Raw genomic sequence first — 17,066 nt, forward strand, 5'->3', positions numbered from 1 at the left:
ATCCTACGCATCCATAAAATCTAGACTACTTCTCTGTTTCATACAGAAAGCACCGCATGAAGTTTGATGGAATAATTGTAATAGTACCCAAAAGTGCACTGCCAACTAAGAGTCTTCACAAGGATGCAAAGAGCATGCAGGAATAAAGCACAGAACCATATGATGACCATTTAATCAAATATCAAACAGATGCTCAATACACATGGATGTACCACACATCTTGTGTTCTGAGTAAGTCCCACTAACAATTTTCCCACTGAAAAAAAATTACACAACATTATGACCTCTAAATATAACCACAAGGCTGCAATAGCAACCTAAACTTACCATTTCCTAACATCTTGCTGCATCTTACTACTGTTTTTCTATTAGTGTGTTTATTTGCATGTTTGTGCAATTTCCCAGCTTTAAAAAACTAGCAGAAGAGCTTGCCTCACTGCATCACTGATGCATCTATTTGTGAACTACACAGATTCACCAGAGATGACAAAGTAACTCAGATGGAACTGATGTTTCCATGTGCAAAAGCAAAACTGGGAGTTAATGAACTATTTTACAGTAGACATCTGATGTTTCATTGATGGCAGAACACTAAACTTTTAGCATCTTCAGTTTGATTCGAGAACCTGGAGAGAAATAGGAACACCGATTTGTTCTCTCCACCCTACTTTGTCCCACCTTTATATTATGAAAATTTTTTTCAGTTTCTGTGTATTGTATTTCTACCATTCCAGTCCCCATTCTGTGAGTGCCCCACCAAGATCTCCTCTCTGCTTCAGTCCCTTTGCTCAATCTTTCCTGGTTTCTCCTTTACTTATCTTCAGCTCAGCTTCTCAAAGCCCACAGTATAAGTTTCTTTTCCCTTACCCACCCCTCTGCTCTAATTAACACAGATAGAACTCTTTCATTAAATATAGATCCACTTCCATGCTGCTTCAGTCTGAAGGGGAGGAAAAGGAAAGAGGGAAATGAAGCTGATCAGTGCTCCTGCTCTGAGTTCAGTCAAGGCCTAGATTATGCCAGAGCTGCAACTACAAAAATGTACTCAAGCTAGAACTTGCCAGTGCAGATTACATCTCTGGGAAATTATTTAACATCTAGGAAGTCTCCAGTGGGTCCATATAAACCAGTTCTGCAAAGGTTTAATCAATTGACAAAATCTGTGCAAATTTTCAGAGAAAGCAAGCAAGAGGTAGATCCTTGACACAATAACCAATCTACCAGATTCAAAGTCTCTATTCCAAATCATAAATAACTAGTATTATTTGAAGTCAAACCCACTAAAATTTCTCCATTGCCTTGTTCTCCACAGGGCTGAATGACACAGAAAATCTCATTCCACGTGGCTAAACTTTATCAGTATGTACTTAACCTAGAAGCTGACACACAATCAAAACAGACAGCATTACCCATGTAAACAAGAACTTAAATTACAGGATTCAAAGGAAAAAAATCAATACAGGAATGCTTTTCAAACTGTAGTTTGATGCCTGTAAGCACATTCTCAACACTAATAAAATCCTACTTCCAAAGTAATTTTCCTTGTCCTCCAATGGGCAAGAGGCACACTGATTTCTTCTCAAAGAGAAACAATAATGCCTTGACTGTAATCTCAGGCATTAGTAAACTATTTAAAAATCCCATGAGCATTCATGTTAGATGCATACCTTACTTGCATGTCTGTCTTTCTAGAAGAAACAGTTATACCTAAAAACTAGTGTTTAGAAAGACACTAGTGTTTCTGTAGAATACAGTTTAAGGATACAAAATATAATGACTTTGTGTTAAAATATAGGACCTCAGTTATACAAAAATTTGTAACTGCCAGCTTCAGTACACTTTGGAATCAGAGGTTAAAATTGTTCTTTTTAAATCATGCATAATTGTCAAGAAAACATTTCCATACTTCTGCAATTCTGTCGAATAAGAAAATCCAGTCTCCTTGAAAACATGCAGTAAAAAAAAACAAAACAAACAAACAACCAACCAAAAGAAAAAAAATGAACACACCTAATTAATTCCCACCTTTTGCTGAGTTATTTTTCAATCCATTATACAGCCACAATTGAGATCAAAGTAACCTCACAAGGTGAGTTTCCTCGATATAAAAGAAGAGAGTTGTTGTCAGGACTCAGTGTGAACTGTTTGACTCATACTCTCTCATTTACCAGAAGTTGCTTTGTTTACTACAGGACAGACCATCTTCTTTCAGTGACTGTACTTCTTTTAAAATGCGTAACACTTCGAGGGAGTTATTGTAATACTTTGTGTGTTAATTCAGTAGATACTCATTTAGGTTTTAAATACGACAGACTTTTGTTGCAAATTTTCCATAATACTACCTACACAATAAATTCCACCTCATGGGAGTTCCTATGCCAACCTCTACAGAACACTATAAATTCAAGGAAACATTTCAGAAGATTTAAATATGAATTCAACATACCACCACCAGAGTCTGAGTTGACAAATTCTGAAAGTTTTGCCTAGTAATTTCAGGTTTGACAGCTCACATTTTCCTTCAATGACTCGGGGTCTTTGAAAAGTTTTAAAACCTGAATTTTATATATTTAGCAAAAGGCTATCAAAAGCTATGAGCCTAAAAGGAAATCTAGAAAGTCACATTCAGAAAAGAAACCTAACACAGAATTAATGTATGCAGCAAAGTTCAACTCAGCAGCTCAGGTAAGTGCAAATAAAACCACATTAATTTTAAAGCAGTAATACTGTTTCATTTCCATTTGCAAAATTAAAGTGAATATATACTCTGTATATATATGTATATCATACAAGATGATACATTCCAGAAGGCTCCATTTGTCCTGCCTCTTGAGCACTTTTCCCTTTTTGGTGTAACACCAGAACACCTGAACTAATGAAACATTACACAAATCACTGCTATTACCTGCATCATGGGATACTTGGTTTCAGCAGGACTTCCAAATCCATTAACGCCAATGAAGCTGGTGCTAAAGTATGAATCCGTTAGATTAGCATCAGCTAACCCACCACCATCCATTCCGGGAACTAAAAGGAAAAGAGAAAAAAAAATGCCTCAGAAAATGTTTCCATAGCCATGGGTTTATTCACTACTATCCATTATATGTATAGATTTATTTTTTTCCCAGAGGGGAACAGAATATGGTACTACTGTTTTCTCAGCAAAACAACCAAAAACAAAATAGTGCATACCATGAAAAAGGAAGTTAATGAAAGAAGTTACTAAATGAGAGCATTTGTAGCATGAAGTTACAGCACAAATGCAGAAAAGCAACGAGTCTGAACTTTAGAAACAAGAATAACGAGGACAATAACGATATCAAAAAGAAAATAAATCCATTAAAAAAGCTAGAAGGCAAGCTTATTTTATGAAGACCCGTATTCTTGCATGCCCTTCTTGAAAATATATGTGTTAGGTAGAGTCTGGAACTGGATGTGCTGATTCTTTTAAAGGGTAACATATAGAAAATGCACACTTAAAAATATCTCAAACCCTTTAAAGCACAAACACTTTAAATGCTTCCTTAAGAGCTTAAGACAATTTTCATCATCTCATTCTTTGTTAAGTGGCAACAATTTCCTGAAATGTAGCCAAAAAAATCCTTTAGATTGAAAGCAAGTATGAAAGATGCAAGAAGATATTCATCCCACTGAAACAAGGGTCTGACATACAAAACTTTAACGACATATAAATTAATTCAGTACTAAAAAGTTACAAAGAAAACAAGAAGCTGTCATAATTAACACAAAACTCTCAAGCAGGTATTACTTTGACAGGGAAAAAAAAAAAGGCATTTACAATGGTATGGAAGCTGCAGTTCAAATGAACCTTCTGTAAAAGCACCCACAGTAAATTATAAAGACACTCATCAGTATGGCCAGGCCACTGCGAGCCAACAGGCATGAGTAATGGGTAGCTTCAAGGTAGGAAGGCACACATTCAACTCAGAGGAACATCCTGTACCAAACTATCCAACTTGAACTTCTGGGAGGACTCGCAGCCAGGTGGTGACACCCGGAAACGACTTCCTGATCCTAATCCTCAAAGGAAATAAAATGCAACTTAGTGGCACAGCTAAAGGAATGCATACTATAAACCCTCAATTTTCAACAGAACAGGAATTTTCCCTCCAAAACAGACTGCATAACCTGGTGAGCCATTTCCATGTGCTAGGCACAGGAAACAACAAAAGAAGTACAGTCATACGTAACCACAGGAAGGTCTGGAAGAGGATGATGAGTAGCACGCACACCACAGACAAAAGGAAACACTGTCCAGCTGCACTCCCCTGAGACTGGAGCTGCATGAATCAGCCCACTGGGGGTAACACCAACACCAGTTCAAATGGAGAACTCTATGTGAGAGACCAAATAAATGGAATATCTCAGTGGCAATAAACATCAGTTTTGCAAGGGAAAAAGATTATTGAACTTTTGTTGCCAAATTGAGAATATTATTTGTACATTCTGTAGGTTTGAAGAAAACGCCTAAGAAACTTTAAAGATGCTAAGCATTAATGAATTGCTACTTCTTTTTACAAAAATTTTACAAGTTACCTAAGAGAATAGGAAAATAAAACTCCCTCCACTAGTTATGCTCTAGCTCCTCCTTCATAATTTTAAGGAAGTAGCTACATAGAAACTTCAGAAGTCCTCTTGCTACAGCCCTAAAAAAGACAAAACTATTTGGATTCATCTTTTAAATGGCTGTTCCTCTTTTGCCTTCATTTAGGAAAGTCACATTCAGAAGTCTAGGAAAAGTATTTTATAGTTCAACTGCTGTACTACGGAAAATAGTAATGTCGGCAGTAATGCCAATTACTGTCTCATCCTCCTGCTACAGTTAGTCCCTAACTTATGCTGTCAAGGTTAGCATCTTATACAGGGTTTTCTGGCATCACAAAAAATACTAGGACTCATTCATACCAGAAAACAAAAAAGATAGCAAATCCATATCTAATTGTAGGCAGTTTCAGTCCAGTTTGCCTGTAAATTATCCAAGGTTTTAACTGTGGTTTTTATTTATCTAAAAATACATTTCCAACATAGTTTTCTCCGCCTATACTTCAGCGGTTATCAAAACCTCCTGCAGTTTTTATGCTACACCTTGACTGACCAGGAAAACTGTTTTATTTTCAGGAACAACTGTCATTTTAAGGTACACTATAAAATTTCAGCAGTATATCTGCTACTTCATCTCATGCTTTTGCCTGAAATTATAGAGTCTATCCAATTTTTAACAAACTAGCAAGATACTCCCTCAGATGACACCATCAGCTTTCCAAATCCTTCAGGCTCTGTTAGAGAATTAAGAAAAATACTATTATTCCTGCTTCTCACTATGCTAGAATCATCATGAGAATCCAGGTACCTTCATTTCTCCCTTGAGCAAATACAGCTAAATGCACAAAATCCTTCAAACTGGGAAGAAGCAAATGAAAACTTACAAGTTTTCCCACACTGAGAAACCCCAGAGCTGGCCTGCAGTAACTCCAGACAGGTGGTACAGCTCAGTCACCCAATATCCAAACAAAGCACTTGAATCTGTGACAGTAACCTTGCCAGGGCACAGATACAGCACCAGGTGCTCTGCTCCTGCTCTGGCTGAAACACCCTCAGTGCCAGGCAGGTCAAGCTGCAGGCGGGAGCAGCCTTTCGGCAGCAACCCCAGAGCTGAGCAAGGCTGAGGCTGCTGCTGGGATCTTTGACACTGCAGCCTTTCTACTGCTGCTATTTGCTCCGCCAGCCTATCCAAGACACTTAAAGCTGCTCAAAGCTACAATTTAGGCTATTGGCACAGTGATATCTAACAGGGCACTTCAAACAGCAGAAGCTACTCGAGAACATTTCCTTTTATCATCTCTGTACCGAAGTGCTATGGTTTGGCCACACCAATCAGCCTCCTTGTGCCACTCCAACAAATTGCTGTACTCCAGTGCTGACCCACCTTCGCAGTGCTCAGTTCCACTGGTAACATAGCAACTTCAAAATGGCTTTCAACACCAAGGATTTTTATTGTCCTCTTCCAAACTGTCTAGAAACATACTGCTAGCAGAGGGACTCAGAGCACAAGAAACCATATTCCACAGGAACAATCAAAAGAAAACCAGCAAAAGTACACTCATTGGAGCTGAGGACAGTTTTCTTGGCAGTAGCTCAGGTTTAGAACAGAATGCTCTAAAAGTGGCAAGTATAACTATTGCCTTCAAAAGAAAATTCAATACTAGCTTCCTTAAACTGACTTCCCTGTAGCAATTAGCAAGAAAATTAAGCATGCAGAAAAGACAAAAAAAAGTAATTCTTGCATTACTTATAGAGTGAAAAAAAAAGTGTTCAATACATACTCCATTTGTGTTCAAAGGAACATTCAGCTTTTACACTGCTGATAGCCCAGCAAATACCTGAACAGCCAAAGCATTTTTACTGTATTTGCCACCTGGCCTTCTCTATGAGAAGCAGACAACTTTCTCCTCCTTCTGCCAAACATTTAGCAAAAGAAAACTTCTCACTTGCTTCTTGAAGACCACAAATTGAGAAAAATTATTTATCATAAGCAACCCACAAAAGGTCTGCAGAAGTGGGCACACTTTACCACACCAGCAGTATGGTATTAAGAAAGTGGAAGCCTAGGCTGGGGAAAAAAAACTCCAGTCCTCATAAAGTTTTTATTTTTATGTGTTTACTTATTCACATCAGTCCCTGTATTTGATTTATCCATCCCAATCTTTCCAATAGAACAATTGAAAGCAAACACTTTAAAACATTCCATACACCATGCAATTAAAATACCAATGAACTTCTCATGTCTGTCTTTTCTCTTTTAAGACATTGATTACAACTTTAGTAAGTTTAGGCAATTTTAGGAAAACCCTGAATTAGCTATTTTTTTGTTAAAGGAATAAGCCTTTCTGTTGTGCAGCAGCACTATCCATACAGGTTCTTCTTGGACAGAAGCAAAACCTTCCTTATAAAAGCAGAAAGGCTGACCAGGCAGGTCTGAGTAAAGACGGATGCACAAGCAAACAGCGAAGAATCCAGAGGGAAAAAAAATGGTAACGTGTTATGTAAGCAGCTGTGTGAAAACAACAAATTTCTGAATTCCATCAATATTCAAGACAGAAGGTACATCCAGGCAATTCTGGAAAGAAATTAAATAGAACATCTTGAGAAATTAAGACAAAATTTTCTACTTTTTATACACATTATCTAATACTTTTCTTGCTTGGTGAGTAACATTGTAGCTTAATGTGACAACTGCAATTAAAAATAAATATCTTCTTATATAATTCCTCTCCCACAGAATTTTAGCAGAAAGTAGGCTTCCTGCCAGATGCAGACAGGAAAAAAAAAAAAAAGAAAGACAGTTAGATGGTTACTTTTGCCTTACTCATTACAATGACATTTTTCAGAAACAAAGTATCTCATCACAGCTTAAGTGCTTGAGTAGTACTGCCGCAAACACAACACATGTGCTTCAACTGAAGGAGTCAGTTTCAGGGAATTTCAGTTTAATGCTTGCCTTGTCTAACACTAACACTGTCAGAATTCTAATACTAACTGAAAATATTCTGTGATACTTTCATTCTGTGATTTCACTAACCAGTAAACAAATATTGCATTATCCTAGACTACTTCTTTTATGAACCCAGTACCAGCACTGATGATCTCCGACATTGTTCGTAATACAAGAAAGGATCCTTTCCAATAATGCAATATATTACTTCTAAAGTGAATGAGTAAAGCAAGGCCACAACAGATTTAGCTGACAATTTTCAAAACAACATTTTAAAGATTTCTGGCAAGGTAATAAAACATGGATTTAAATGACTCATTTTGCTATTAGTATTTTTTTTTCCTAAATGTACAATTATTTTTAGGCCAAGTAAAAAGTTTATATATTGTCTTGATTTAAACTCTCAGCACAGCAACAGTGCACTTTTTGCATGCTGGTAAACTGAATCATAGGTTCACTGCATACATGTGCATCCTAAGGACAAGGTGTTATCTCAGCTAGATATAAAGCAGTAAAAAACTGCAGTGCCATATCTCCAGAGGAATTTACAGAGATAGCTATCCTAATATTGAGACAAAAACAATAAAACATTTATACAAAGCTTATCTAAGTAATTTAAGATTTGTGTCCTTTTAGTCACCCAGAAGCACCAAGGTGTCAGAGGAGCTTACACTCGTTTTTCTTTTTGTACTGACACGTACATTTCTGTACACCAGGAAATCCTGTGCTGCTGGTGCTAACCTCACTTGCACGCCTCAGTGCTATTTTCTCTACAGTGCTCCTACTTGGAACTTGTTAGGGAAACTGGATTCTCCACTGTTCTTATGCCTCTCTCATTTAATGCAACGCTTTTGAAACACAGACTAGGAATCTCTGAAATAGAGGCACCAGACAAAGAAAATGAACCACGCTTCCAGGCATGAGAGACAAAAATGAAAGCACATGCCTGGGTTAGGACATTGTGAGAGAGTGCAGTCAGAGGGAGGACAGCACAAGTGAACCAAGTTGGCTGAAAGGCAGACAGGAAGCAAAACAGTTTGGGAAATCCTGCCTTATTTACAAACACTCCCACTATGCCACGAGATATTCATGGGCAAGCAAAGGAAAACAGCTATCTTTACCATAATAGCAAATGGCTGGGCTGTCTTTTTTTTTATATACCTCACGTATCATAGAATCATCTGATGAAGGTGAAGCATCTGAAGAAAGCAGAAAAACAGCATAGGTGCCATTCTTCTGCTCTGTAAAAGTTTTTTATAGAGTCCAGAGCAGCTGCACTCCTCCTCATGGACCAAATCCAAAAGCACAGCGATAATACAAATTAAAGTTGATACTTTCTCAAAAGAGTAATCAGAACTATTCTGTTATCAGAAACAGCAATTTAAAGTGATACAATTACTTAATACCATAGCTTTACCCTCTCCAAGATCTTTTACAATTCCTAAAAAATTGCATTGAACTGTTCAATAAACTGCATCAATTTTTTCAAACATTTAAACTTTTGTTTTAATAGCCTCCAACTAAAACTCAACTTTTTATAAAAATAATTTGCATGAAGCATGTGCAGATAACCTGAAGAGAACATAATGATATTTTTCACAGCAGATGGGAGAATGCACAAAAGAAAGGAAAAGTCTTCCTGACGTTTGCCTCAGCAGCAGACCAACTGAAGTTGAGAGACTATCCATAAACTACAGAAATCACACACTGTATGACCAGTTTGACAACAACCTGTATAATGTGGGTCTCTGCTCCTACTTTTATATATATTTGCTTTGTTTCTATATCTCTATTCTCAAATTCTTAAAAGGTCAGGAGTAAAAGGCTGTTAAAAAGCAAATTAAAAAATACAAGTTCTAAGCACAAAATATCTTTGAGAATCAAACAAGGCAACCACATGATTGGAACTTTAACTACTGAAAGACTCATGCAGCCTACACACACGCAAGAGTGTGATCATTTTCAACTCACATCCATACACACACAGCGATTCACCATACCATTTTTCTGGTGGCATAAAGCATAACATCTTTACTTGAAAGCAACAAATCAGGAAAACATCAGCCACATCAGCTTACTATCTAAATCCCTGCACTGACCCCTTTTCATCAGCTGCCTCACAACCAAGATTATTTTTTCTGCTTTGGAGGTTTTTTGGAAATGCTTGTGCCTCTCACCCTAGCCTCACTTACCCACTTTACCCACAACAGTCTAAATGTGCTTCTAGCTGGTTCCTTACACATGGAAACCTTTCTAAGCTAATCCTCAGAGTCACTACTTTCTGGACATTCAAATCATTCCTGAAGGCCCACTCCTACAGCAATACCTAAAAAAAATCAGTTTCTAGTACCTGCTAGACAGAAATTAAATAGGGATGTCCTCAGTCTTGAAAAACAAGCTTCCCATTACTAAGATATTGCAGAGAGTTTGCTCCTATAACACAACTATCCCCACACTCACACTCCTTTCCTTGTTTGCCTTTGAAGACAGAAAACAATGACAAGAGTAATAGTGCTACAGTATTCTTCAGTACCCAACACAGGATGGGTCCTACCAGAAACAAGTAATTACCAATACTCCTCAGATATCCACAATTCTTGTGAAATATCTGAACTCTGAATGATTTCCTATGCAATAAGGAAAAACCATGAGGTATATACACAGATAAAATGAAAGCAAATTAATAGTGTAATTTTTTTTTCAGTTTCACTGCCCTCAAAATCTCAAATAACTTTTCAGATTGAGACATTTTTCCTTAGCTCTCCCAAATCATATTCCTCCTATGGGCCCTTCACTTAACAGATTCTTGTGAGTCCCTTCCAACTCAGAATATTCTGTGATTCTGTTATTTCCACATGAAACCCATAAAAGCAAAAAGAAAACCCATGTCTAATTATCCGATTTCTGGAGCTGACATATGAGACAAAGTGATTAAGTGAACTCAGTAACTTTCATTTCCTCTCATGCATCTCTAAAAGGTTATTGGTTTTACTCTTCAATTCTCAATTGTATTGGTCTCCAAATGCTAAGAATTTTTTCCCATTTCTTAAAGATATTCAGAGCAAAACAAGATGAAAATTGTATGATCTGCCAACTCCCAGAAAAGGCATAATGAAAATTAAAGAGGGAGGTACCTCCAAAGGAAAAAAACCCCAAGTGAGGTACACAACTAATATAGCATCACTCACAGAAAGCACAAACATGTTTGGAAAAAGGATTTTCAACCATACACCTTTACTATGACATGTACTTTCTCCACACAAGTGGAGAAGAAACAAAACCCAGGAAAAGTGAAAAGTATGTGACATACTGCAACTATACTTGTACTTAAAAGTTTCATATAACTGCTTCTAAACACTTCAACTTATAAATACTGAAATGCTACCAAAGATAAGAAAAATCCACATTTTGAATAAACCTGACCAATTTCACTGCATTAAGAAATGCAATCCAACAGAATACCTTTAGTATGAGTTTTGATGAATAGCTATCTTTCCATTTTTTCTGTGTCAGCTGCTTCATCTTGTTTAAAAAGGAGTGTACTGGTAAAGAATCAAGCATCCTTTAAAAACCAGAACATACACAAATGTCTATGTCTTTCCACTCCAAGCCTAGTGTATTTAGGGATGTCCCAAAACCTAAGCTGTAATGCTCACTAAACCAAACATGGAGCAATTGCATATGGAATTGCTACAGCAGTGGCCACTACTGCCCTGACTGGACACAACATGCAGATGGCTGTGAAAACAGAAATAATGCTTTTATTAGGGCTGTGAAAACAAACATAATGCTTTTATTAGGCCAACCCAACACACGCCAAGTCCTGATGTCCTTCCCACCTTCTCGCAGGCTGTCAATAAACTCTATTCACAGATGGGCTGTTCTCAGCAGCCATAGTAAAACACCACCTTGCAGAAACACAGACCTGTTTTCCAACTACAGATTTCCTAGGAGGGCTTTTGCAAAAGGCTTTCTAGCAGAGAACCAAATGCAAACATGTCATAGTGGGAGGGTGGGCTAGGCTCTGGCACTGTAAACTCTCACAGCAGCACTGCTGCTGTGGCCAGCTCCTCATAGGCAGCCACTGGGCCCAGAGCACACCCAGCACTCCTCAGCTCAGCAGCCCAGTGTTTTATAGGAATCAGAAGCCAGAAGAAAGGGTGAGTACTATGTATTACAAACTTCACAGCAAAATTGGGGCAGAAATTAGCAAATGTCTGGAGCCATACTTCAGCTTGTACCTATCAATACATAATATGAGATCTACATGCACAAGAATATTACACCTGTTCAACTACCTGAAAGCTAACAAATACAATGGCAGTTGTCCATGCAACTTTTACTTATCTGACCTAAGTACAGGCATGATACATTTTAATACCACAACACTTCCCTCTAGACCTTTCCTCAGGCAGCACTGAGAAGGGATGGCAGCCTAGGAACAAGCCCACAGCATGCAGTAAAGCAGGCTGCTGGTCTGCTGCTTACAGAAGCTGCAAAGTGTTACAGAGAACAGAGGGCACATACAGAAAGAGAAATTCTTCATGCTACCATGCTCTCCTTCCATAGGCTACTCCTTTAAACCCTGTTAACCAAACATATATTTTCCCCTAAAAAGCAACAGTCATTCCTACACCTCTGCTTTTTCTCTAGCCTTTAGATATGTGGGACATACATCTATTAGAAAAGCATCATGAGCAAATTTAAGTAGCTACCTAACTTGGAGAAAATGCATTATTTTCCTTTCCCCCTTATTTTCTCACAGAAGTTCTCTGTAAAAAGGATTAATGTTTTTAAATAAAATTTTAGATAGGCAATATCAACTACATTCCCTATTCTGTATGCAGTCAGCTGGCCACCTTACTCTTGGAAGGTGAACCTTACTCAGGAGGCTGAGCACTCAGCTCTGGTGGAAGAAGCAGGAATGGTGCTTTGAACACATGCTCCATGTCAAATAGTCTGAGGGCAGTGAGCAGCAGTGCTGCCTTCTGAGAGTGGGTGGAGCTCATGGGCATGGCCAGCATTGCCCCCCAGGAATACAAAAATCCACATCATCAAGCCAAAGCCACATTAAGCCAAATACCTCATCATCTCTGACATTGGACTGCAGTAGCTATGTGGACAAAAGTACAAGTATGAGACAAGGATAAAGCAGGATTTTCCAGCAGGCTTTCAGCCATATATATGTAGGGGAAGATGAGTCTGATCCAGAGATGTGGATTCTTTTGTATTTAATAATCCCAAGGAGAGTTTTCTTCCAAGACTATCTGATCACTTCTGGAATTCTGTCAGATGTTAGTGCCCCAAACATTTATGGGCACAGCATAGCTTAACCACACATCACCTGAGAAACTCCTCCTGGTTAGCTCTGAGGATGTCAGCTGCTCATTCCTCTTCATACTCTAATACTGGAATACTTCCACACTGGAATATTTCTTGCCTTTTCACTACTCACCATCTCCTCATCACTCAACATTCTTACCACCCATGTGGTGAAAAAAAGTTGGTATTTGGGGAGCCCTTGTGATTACCACAGAAAAACCTATAAGTAAATTAATAATCCTGTACTCAAAGCAGGATTAGAGTAACACGCATGTTAGAATGAGGCACTGACCCACTTTTAACAATAAATAGGACTACCCAGTTAATTAGTCAATGAGCATTATCTCCTCTGTGCACTGAATGAGGCTGGTGTCCAGTGAGAAAGGAGCAAGAGAAGGTGGCCTCCATAGTCACTTTAAGACTACAAAATACTTCTGAATTAGGCAGGTGATTTTTGGCAATTACCACTTTCATATTCCTAACTTCAGAACTTTCTTAATATGACTTTGTGTCTTACTTCCTACATGCACAGAAATAAAACTTTCATTCCATCCACTTGTAAATCATACTGTAAACATCACAGGCCATCAGCAAGGTAAGGAATTTAGATACTAGCCTCTCAGTTCCTACATATATCAACTTCAGATTTTGAACGATTATTTTCCTTATTTTTTTCACAAATGCATCCCAAACCAAAGTTTAGAAGCGAGATTAGGCCCATTTCCTGGCTTTTCAACTTTAATTTCCCTGGCCTTTGTTTCTGGACTCTTTTTCCTAGCTAGTGTCCTTCAAGATCCACCAGTGGAAGCTTTTGCCCCCTCCAACAAGCAATGTGGCCTTCCCAGCAGGCAGCCACTGACAGCATCGTAGCGGGTTTCTCCATTCTTGGTGCCCCCACTCCTCAACTGGGTACAACTGCAGCAAGCATGTTCAATGGAAGCAAGTGTTTCAAATAATTTAACTGCTCAGCAGTATCAATTCCCAAGCACACAAAAATACTGAAGGTTTTTGCCTTAGATTCAGCGCTTAGGCAATTTTTTAAACTGTTTCTTAGAAGAGCAACCTTCATATAGGAGCTTTTACCTGCAAACTAAGTTATGCATCCTCTCCCCACGTCTGAATCCCCTAATCATTTTCTTTCCCCCAGGGAAAAGATAAGTTTCACACCAAACTCTGTCCAAACGAAAAATTAACAAAGATTGACTTATTGCTGCTGAATCCCTCCAACACATTTCTATTTAATAAAAAAAAAAAGGCAAGAGAGCCTTCAGCTTGAATAACTTAAGTTCAAGAAAAATCTGGAAGATTTTTAATAGAAAGCCTTATGCAGTAGTATATTAAAGGCTCACATTGAGAAGCTACCAACTACAGAGATAATACTCAGTGGCACAAGCTCACCACACCTGGCAAAACAACAACTGCAGAACTGCAGGACCCTGAAAGATTTATCAAGCAATAAAAACCTATGTACAGGGTGCTGAGCATGGTTGCATCTTAATTTCAGAAAAAATATGGTTGTGACCATTTAGTAGCTAAAGCATTTAATGTAAATAAATGCCATGTTTGTGTCAAAAATCAATAATGCAGCCAAGCTGAATATACTCATGTAAGAAGCACGGCTTTTCTCAAGAAGCATGTTTTCCTAGCCTGCCAAATGCTGCTTCACCTACAAAACAAATGGTTATTAAAATCACTTTACTGCAAGCTCCATCTAACTATTGGCCTGCACATCAGGGGAATGCAACACCAACCAGCAAGAGCAGTGCAGCTCTGCATGACACACAAGCTATCTGAACTCTCACCATTTGAAAAGGGGCTGCGCATGAGGGCTAGAAAACCTCAAAAAAAGATTCTGGGACAATTTCTGCTCACAATAGTAAATAACGTAGACACCTACCACAGAATCATAGTAACATTGAGGCTGGAAGGGATCTGGGGATCATCCAGCTCAATCCCCCTGCCAAGGCAGGATCACCTACACCAGGTTACACAGAAATCCGTCCAGGTGGGGTTTGAATGCTCCCAGACAGGGAGATTCCATAATCCCCCTGGGCAGCCTGTTCCAATGCTCTGCCACCCTCAATGTAAGGCAATTCTTCTCATGATGAAGTGAATCGCAATTTATAATTTTTTTTCGTAATTTTAACGTTATATTTTAACTGGAGCATTTCAACCTTCCAAGAGCCGTCACTCAATACAGGCTGTTCGGAAGAGCCCATCCAAGGGTACCGCTCGGGAAAGCGCTGCCTCCCTGCTCCCGGCCTGACTTCGGGCAGGGGATACCTGTGAACCTACACCAAGCCTAGTGGTAGAGGGACGGATGGACAGCTGCCCGGGAACCCCTTTAAAGCCACACAGGAGGAACCCCCTCCCACAAACACCTGCCCGCTCCTTCCCATCGGTGCGGGCCGGATCTCCTCTGGGCAGCCAGCCCAACCCCGTCCGCCCACCCGGGACGGCCGCAGCCGGGCAGGCGGCCCGGGGTCCCCCGCCACCACCATGGCTGTTGTTATTTGTTTCCGGCAGCACCGCGGCGTGTCGGGGATGAGGAACACCGCGCCGCCCGCCGCCCGCTCCCGGCAGCGCCCCTACCCCTACCCCACCGCACCGCACCCCCAGGCCGCCCCGCCGCACTCACTCGCCAGCCGCGGGCCATCCAGCCCCCCGCCGCCGCCACCGCCGCCGCCGCCTCCCGCCCCCAGCTCGGCTTTCTTAGGCCCCACCACCGCTGCCGCCGGGCCCGAGCTGGCCCCGTGAGCCGAGTAGCCCGGCCCGGCGGCGGCGGCGGGTGGGGGGATGCCGAGCGGGAGCCCGCCGAGGGGGGGTGCGGCGGGCCCCGGGCCGGCGGGGGCGGCGCCCGGCTCCTCATGCAGGAACTGGCACTCCTCGCCGTAGAAGCAGGTCTTGTCCTTGGCGTAGTAGCGGCAGAACTTCAGCTTCACGGCCCCGCCGCCGCCGCCGGCCCCCGCCCCGCCGGCCGCCGGACCCGCCACGCCGACCCCCGCCCCCGGCGGCGGCCCCACCACCGGCGACGGCGACGAGCAGGGCAGGCCGCTGCTGTTCATGGCAACCGCCCCGCCGCCGGGGTCGGCACCATGGGGAAGGGGGCGGGCAGGGGGAAGGGGCGCGGGGACCGCCGTCACCCCGGGTCCGGCTCCGGAAGGGGCAGGAGGAGGAGGAGGGGGCGACTCCGCGCCTCTTAAAGGGGCCGCGCGGCCCGGGGCGGCGGCGCCTCCTCCTCCTCAGCGGTCCCGGCGCTCGGGGTTGTTTATGCCATTTTCCTCTTCCTGAGCGGCCGCGCCTGCGCCGGCGCGGAGCATCCTGGGTAGCGCCGCCGGCCGGGCCGCGGAGGCGGAGGGGGAGCCGGTGCCGGGGGAAGGAAGGAGGGAGGGAGGGGTAGCGGCGGCGGCGGGACGCTCCGCTGGCGGCCGAGTGCCGTGGCCGGCGGGGCCGGGGCGGCGAGGGGCGCTAAGAGGCCGTGGCGGGAGTGTCAGGCGGCAGGTGACCCCCGGCCCCTGCCCCGGGGCCGCTCGGCTCTCAAGCGCTGTGCCGGGCTGGATCTCGAGCTTTCTCCCGCTTCGCGGGGTCCGGGTCAAGGCACCGGCCGTCCCCGCAGGATCTCCAGCGGTTTCCCTCCACAGAAGTTTCCCTTTCCTGCCATAAAACCACACGGCAGCCTGCTGGCCGTGCCGTGCCTGCTGGCATAACGGGAACGCGGCCAGAGGGATTCGCCTTCTCCCGGTGACGAGACGAAGTTCTCGACGAAGAAAATGCTTCACGTCTTTACCCCGGAGCTCGGAGAACTTCGTTACGTGAATTTTAGCTGACTGTCTTGCGATGCTACTCAAGATTTTAATTTTTTTCAATTTTTACTCAGTCAAGTTGTTGGCATAGCTCGTGGTGCTGAAATAGCTGAAATAGTGTGTATATATGTAGTTGAGAAAATATAAGTTAAAGTGTACTTGACATTATTTTGGTAAGAAAAACATTTACTGTAGAATTAAGATTACTTGTTGTCTATCATAGCCTTCTCTCTTATTAAAAATGAAAAGAAAATCAGGGCCTGCCTAGACGATGCTTTGACAGTTTGTGTGAAAAGAAATTTAAAAATAATGAGCGAGCTTGTCTCATTGGAACAAATCAAAATCTTTCTTCCTCAGATAGAGTGTTCAAAGGCCTTGAGAAATAAACGTGCCTTAAGCTGAAATCTCAAGATCAAAAATTTTGGACA

At 41.6% G+C, this 17,066-nt stretch overlaps 1 protein-coding gene across 15 annotated transcripts in view; it reads right to left on the minus strand.

The window, feature by feature from the left end:
* The window catches only part of PAN3 (poly(A) specific ribonuclease subunit PAN3), a 79,481-nt gene extending 63,342 nt beyond the window's left edge, over window positions 1-16,139 (minus strand). For 8 of the 15 annotated variants that reach the window (XR_011680238.1, XM_071434001.1, XM_071433997.1 and 5 more), the window contains exons 1-2: window positions 15,474-16,138; window positions 2,900-3,027 (exon numbers count right to left, since the gene is read on the minus strand). Coding sequence is in view for 12 of the 15 variants with exons in the window: in XM_071434001.1 (XP_071290102.1) it covers window positions 2,900-3,027; window positions 15,474-15,900 (555 nt within the window). In the remaining 3 variants the exon portion in view is untranslated. Of the gene's footprint in view, window positions 1-2,025; window positions 2,105-2,899; window positions 3,028-15,473 lie in introns of those variants that run through there. The other 7 variants (XM_071434002.1, XM_071433999.1, XM_071433992.1 and 4 more) reach the window with 3 other exon arrangements.
* Window positions 16,140-17,066: the final 927 nt, after the last annotated feature.

Source organism: Agelaius tricolor, unplaced genomic scaffold (assembly GCF_023055355.1).
Source record: "Agelaius tricolor isolate 1412-34295 unplaced genomic scaffold, bAgeTri1.0.p SCAF_9, whole genome shotgun sequence".
Lineage (NCBI taxonomy): Eukaryota > Metazoa > Chordata > Aves > Passeriformes > Icteridae > Agelaius > Agelaius tricolor.